The sequence below is a fragment of the Volvox carteri genome, assembly GCF_000143455.1.
Source record: "Volvox carteri f. nagariensis unplaced genomic scaffold VOLCAscaffold_32, whole genome shotgun sequence".
NCBI lineage: Eukaryota > Viridiplantae > Chlorophyta > Chlorophyceae > Chlamydomonadales > Volvocaceae > Volvox > Volvox carteri.
In genome coordinates this window covers 580,536-586,396 of record NW_003307575.1, presented here as the reverse complement: position 1 = coordinate 586,396, position 5,861 = coordinate 580,536, and the positions used below count along the sequence as shown (strand labels likewise).

General features: G+C 58.7%; 1 protein-coding gene across 1 annotated transcript in view; it reads left to right on the top strand.

The window, feature by feature from the left end:
- Nucleotides 1–5,861, top strand: part of VOLCADRAFT_93549 (uncharacterized protein) — a gene marked incomplete at both ends in the record, with an annotated part of 10,791 nt that overhangs the window by 3,750 nt on the left and 1,180 nt on the right. The window contains 8 exons of the mRNA XM_002952825.1: nt 36–158; nt 414–1,360; nt 1,481–1,696; nt 2,113–2,184; nt 3,248–3,449; nt 4,010–4,402; nt 4,831–5,009; nt 5,437–5,544. Of these exons, the coding sequence (XP_002952871.1) occupies nt 36–158; nt 414–1,360; nt 1,481–1,696; nt 2,113–2,184; nt 3,248–3,449; nt 4,010–4,402; nt 4,831–5,009; nt 5,437–5,544 (2,240 nt within the window). The remainder of the gene's footprint in view (nt 1–35; nt 159–413; nt 1,361–1,480; nt 1,697–2,112; nt 2,185–3,247; nt 3,450–4,009; nt 4,403–4,830; nt 5,010–5,436; nt 5,545–5,861) is intronic.

Here is a 5,861-nt window from a genome sequence, read left to right as displayed (position 1 = left end):
ATTTGCCGCTGGCGCCGCCGCCGCCGTGGCGGCAGCAGCGGCGGCCGCCGCAGCCGCGCCGACGATGGGCGCATCCGATAGTTGTACGGCATCCCCCCGACTGGTTCATCTCCACCCTGGCGGCCTGGGGTCGGCGGCCATGTCCTTGATCGCCGCAGGTACGACATTGTACGACATCTCGATAGAATCTCTATTTGGGCTTGCTGATTATTGTGACTGCAAGTCGCCTTTTAGTGTGTTCCGCTTTGGCGTTAACTCGGCCACGCGGTCACATGCTTACATCCATTTCCGTACATCTGCCGTACATTAAAACCATCGCTAAGTACCCGCTTCCCCTTTCTTTGCGTACGTACACACACACATACACACACACACACACACACACACATACACACACACACACCGCCCGGCAGGCCACCACGTACCCAGGCAGCAAATCATCGCTCAGGCGCGAGGGGTGGAACGACTTCTGGCATTAGACGTAGAGGAAGCCCTGGCGCGTGCGCCGACGCCGCGCGAAGTGGCTACACTGACCCCTGGGTCGCTCGACGGAATGGGCCACCCCGTCCTGCTCGCCGCCGACGGCGCGCGTATCCTCAAACGCATCCCCGATCACATGCCGCGCCACGCTGCCGACCGGCTCACGGCGACGCCGCTGCGGCCCGAGCAGCTAAGTGTCGTACTGGGTTCGGTTCCGGATTTAGATTTTGATTTGTTGGAGCACAGCCCTGACGGCGGCGACGGGAGTTCGTCGTACGATGAGGCGGATTACTTGCCGCTGTCGCAGCGCGGCGGCGGCGGCGGCGGCGGCAGGGTTGGCGGCGGGGGTGGGGCGTTATGTACGGAAGGCAGCACGACGATGCTGGGCGGCGGTAGCAGCGGCGGCAGTGGCGGCGCTGTGAGATCCGTGGTGGGAGGTGGCGTTCGTCGCGGCGGACGGAAAGGCGGCGCCGCCGCCGGCGTCTCCGACGCCGTCAGCCCGGTAAGGATGGCAAGGTCCTGGTCATCACCTGCACGGCAACCCCGCGGCGGCGCCGCCGCCGCTGCCGCCGGCGCCGTCCATACGCGAAATGAGACACTAGACGGCTCCGCCGGCGGCGGCGGCGGCGGCCTGGCGGCGGAAAGTAGCCGTACCAGTGTCCGCGGTGGCGGTGGCGGCGCCGTCGGCAAGTCGCATCGGAGGAGGAGCCGCTCGCCGCAGCACTCCAGGGAAGGAGCAGTGTCGCCGGGCCATGGCCGCGGCAGCGGCGCCGCCGCCGCCGCCGGCGGCGGCGGCGGCGGCGGTGGCCGGCGGGCATCTCTTGTCGGCGAGGAACCGGCGCCGACGCCACCCAAGTGGCTGGGCATGTACATACCCAAGGTCAGTTAACACCGGTTAACAATAACCGGATAACAAACCGTTGGTAGTTAGCGGTTGGCGGTTGGTGGTTGGTGGTTGGTAGTGGTTAACGGAATCCAACAACCCGCCCTTTTTACGCAGGAGGATCCTCTAGGCTTGTGGACGGGTAAGCGCATGAGCAAGACGGAGGTGATTGTGGAGAAGCGGCTCTTCGCCATGAGGCACAACCCCGGCATGCGACTGGAACTGGAAAGCCGCGCATCGGAGGCGTTACGGCAGCGGGCGGCGGCGCAGGCGGAGATGGCGGCGGTGACCAGGGCGCGGGAGGAGGAGGCGCTGGCGAGGAAGGCGCAGCTGGTGGGGAGTTTTTCGGGGGGGGTATTGATGTATGCGTGCCGTACTGATGTACGAAATGCGGTTTCTGTTACGACGGATGGGATTGCTGCGTGTGTGTGCATCTGTGTGTGTTGGGGGATGTGAGGTAATAGAAGGGAATTGGGGCTTGGAGTGCGTGCGTGCGTGCGTGTGTAATCGGGTGCATATTTGTATGTATGTATGTAGTGTGTGTCCGTGTGTTTTGTATATCGGGTGGGGTTGCTTTCTGTGTCTTGTGTATGTGGGGAGAGGGCGTGTCTAAACACCCCTCCCAAACGCACGCACGTAGTACAACTTCGTACAAATCCTCTAAATCTTTTTCACTTTCCCCCGAATCCCCCGAATCCCCCGAATCCCCTTTTCCCCCCAAAACCCCCACGTTTCCCCCCCCCCTTCAGCGTGCCGAAATTGAGGCCCGACGCCGGGGTTGGGGCCCCCGCGATGACCTGCGTGGTGGCATGTACGGCATGGTGGGTTTCGGCAGTCGCTCCCGCACCCCCCGGGGACTCACACGGGAAGCCAAGCTAGCTCTGGAGCGGCAGCTGCTGGCGGAGGCAGCGGCGGAGCCGCGGGGCCTCTCTCCAGGGAGGAGGCGGCGACAATCATACAGGCGAACTGGAGGGTGTGTTGGGAAAGGGGGGGAAAAGACTGGGGCCCCTGTCGTACGCATGGGTATATTTCCCTATGGCTATGTTGCTGGTACTGCCGCGATAGAGAGCCCCAGGTAGAGATAGACACCAAGGGAATGTAAACCTCAGCAAGGTGGTAGGGGGCCATGGGGGGCCACAACCGGCTGCCGTACACTGCGCAACGGACTGCCGTACACTGTGGTTATGGTGTGCGGGGCTTGGGGGGGGGCGGGAAAAGGGGAAACAGGGTTTTTTTGATGGAGCGGTGGTAGCATGGCGCTATCCGGGGACTAGAACAACAAGGAGAGGGGGGTGGGGTCCACGGACGTCGTGTAGCGGGCGAGGTAGGGGGCGAGGTAGGGGGCGAGGTAGGGGGCGAGGTAGGGGGCGAGGTAGGGGGCGAGGTAGGGGGCGAGGTAGGGGGCGAGATTCCCTTGGATGCCGGTGGTGGTGGGTGCGGGGAACCTGAGCGATCCACTGAGAAGTCGGCTAGGGTGACTGGATGAGGGTGTGCCCCGGTTCAAAATACCGGGGAAGGCAGGGTTGCGCAGGGTAGCTGCCACGGGTGAAGATATACCCCCCTGTTTCACACATCATACATACATACATACGTACATACATGTATGTGTGTGCTACACCTTGTTAGTACATACAGACAAACAGGCGAGGTAGATGATGGAGGGGGAGATGACGGAGGTGATATGGCGCGTGACGCTGTAGCGTAGGCCAAACTATGCCGTACACTTTGGTCATTTTTCTGCACCTCTGCACGCCGTCGCCATACGTGAATAGGTAGTTGAGTTAGTTGTTGATTCCGTAAGCCATGTTAGCCGTACTTTGCTCGTACGTTTGCGGTTGGGGATCATTAACTATTGGTTGGTTGGTTGGTTGGTTCCGTTTGCAGATGTACCGGCAACGTCGTCGCTTCTTGCACATTCGGGCCATGCTGATTCGGATTCAACGAGCCGCCCGCTTGCGGTACTGTGTCGTACGCAACCGGCGGCGCCACGCCGCCGCGGCGGGTCTGCTTTTGGAGTTTCTAAGTGCCATCGGCGGCACTCGCCAGGCCTCAGCAGCGATGGACTTGCGCGAATTACATTCCAACTGTGAGATCGTGTAACAAACTAGGTCGTTTGCCGTAATTTGGGATAATGTACGACATGGTACGGAAAGTACGGGAAAGTGGTATTTTCGTTCGGCTCGCCCTCTCACCCCCGAGACACCGCGCACATCGGCGCACCCCGAAGGGCTCGTTCCCCTTCTGTAGTATTAACAGTTATTGTTAACAGTAATCGTTGAAATATTCTAAGGGAAATGTAGCTTACTACACCTTCCCCGTCCCCGTCCCCGTCCACGTCCACGTCCACGTCCCCTCACCCACCCACCCACCCTCCTCTTCACCCGCACATTCACACGCCCATGCTCCGTTTCCTTTAGCCGTCTGTGAAGCCGGCTAACCCCCCCCCCTTTACGGCCATTGCCATGAGTAGCCATGACATGATCTAGAGACGCACGGCGTGTGTTCCCTCGTGTCCTGCCGGGAGTTCCGTGTTGCCTTTATATTTATTATTTATTAAATGTTATATTGTTTATTATTTATTCCTCTAAATATCCCAAACTTGAACTTTTCCCCCGGTCCGACATACCAATACACACACGCGTGCAGATATACGCCGACGGCTCTTAGAAAAGAAGGGCGATTTAAAGCACCAAACCGCAGTTGCCGTACTGGTGCGGGAGTGGGAGGCGGTGGAGGCCAGAATCCTAGGGCTCCGGAACCGCAGCCTGAAGGGTACGGCACTAGCTGCCATGGCAGCCATCGGCTTGGCGCCTGGCACCGCCGGCGGCGGTGGCGGCGGCGGTGGCGGTGGTGGCCACCATAACGTACATTACCGGGGGCCTGCTGGCGGCGGCGGCGGCGGCGGCGGCGGCGGTTCGTCTCCAGATAAGCCCCTGTTGGCTTCCTTCGCCGGGGAGGCGCATTCCGCGGCGCATGGAACTCGTCTGTTGGGGAAGGCGCTGGAGGCGAGGAAGAAGGGCGTCATGCTGCTGGCGGGAGGTGCGCGTGTGTGTATGTGCGTGTGTGTATGTATGTGTGTATGTATGTATATGTGTCGTTTTGAAACATCTGAGCCGCAGCCCTGAGCATATGTGCGCGTATGTGCGTGTGTATGTCTGTTTACCCGTGTAAAGAGTTTTACGTACCGAATTTAAACAGCCTGCGTGTGTGTATATGTGTGTGTGTAGGTGCGTGTGTATGTGTGGTTGTATGGTTTCCCCTTTTTCATGCATCCTAGATTATTGAATTATCATTATTATTATTATTATTATTATTATTATTATTATTATTATTATTATTATTATTATTATTATTATTATTATTATTATTATTATTATTATTATTATTATTATTATTATTATTATCTCCCACTCCAAGCCCCTTCTTCCATCCTGCATTATTACCCCCGCGGCGCGGTGCCTAAACAGGCAAGGACCTAAACAAGCAACTGACGGTGGAATACGCGGTGGCTCGTGCACTGGCCTCGGACCGTGTAACGCTCACAAGTCGCGAGCTGGTCCCCAACGAAGTGAAGGCGCTGGTGTCTTCGTGTTATATGGAACACAAGGCGGTGTCGTACACGGCTTTAATTGGGTTGGTGTGGAAGGTGAGGATGGGGCGGGGGGGGGAGGGAAAGAGAGGGGATAGGTAGCGGGTTGTTGTGGAGGTTGGGGGTTGGAGGTTGGGGTCTTTCCCTTTCTCTTCTTCTTCTTGTTTCCTTTCCCTTCTCCTCCTTCTCCCTTTCCTCCACACACCCCCCCCCACACACACACACACACGCACGCACCACACATACACAAAAAGGGGGAATACACGCGGAGGGGTGCACACCCTCGGGTGGGCAGGAGGGGACTGTTGCCCCTCACGCCCCTCTTCCCCCGCCGCGGGGGGGGAGAGAGCGTCAGTGCTAACCGTTACCGTTGGGGTTTTTCCGATTCGGTGCCCCTGGGCAGCGTCCCAGGCCCGGATCGATGTGTAACCCAGAAACCCAAACACACACACGCCCTCTGCTCCGCTGTCCCCACACTCTTCAGCGGCGAGCTCGGTGGTTCGGTGTGTTCAACCAGCAGCGCCACATGGCCATGGCGCGGAGTGTGGTGGAGACGGGCAGTGCGTGGAGAACCATGGATGCCCTGGCCAAGGTAAAGGGCGTACGTGTGTGTATATGCGTGTGTGTTTTGTTTATGTGTGCGTGTGTGTGTGTGTGTTGTGTGTTTGTTTATGGCTTAAGGGGGAGGGAGGGGAGAAAGGGGGCTTGACAGAGCTTGGGAGCTTTGGGGGGGGAATGGGGCGATGAATAGGATTGTGTTTTTAATTAACGTTTTGTCGTGTTTCTTCCCCCCTCCACCTCCTTTTGAAAACACCTTCCCCCCCTTTAAATGTCTGTTCCCCCCTCCTCCTAGACCCGCCAAACGCCTCCATTTCCCCCCCCTCCCAACACCCCCCACCCCCCCAACCA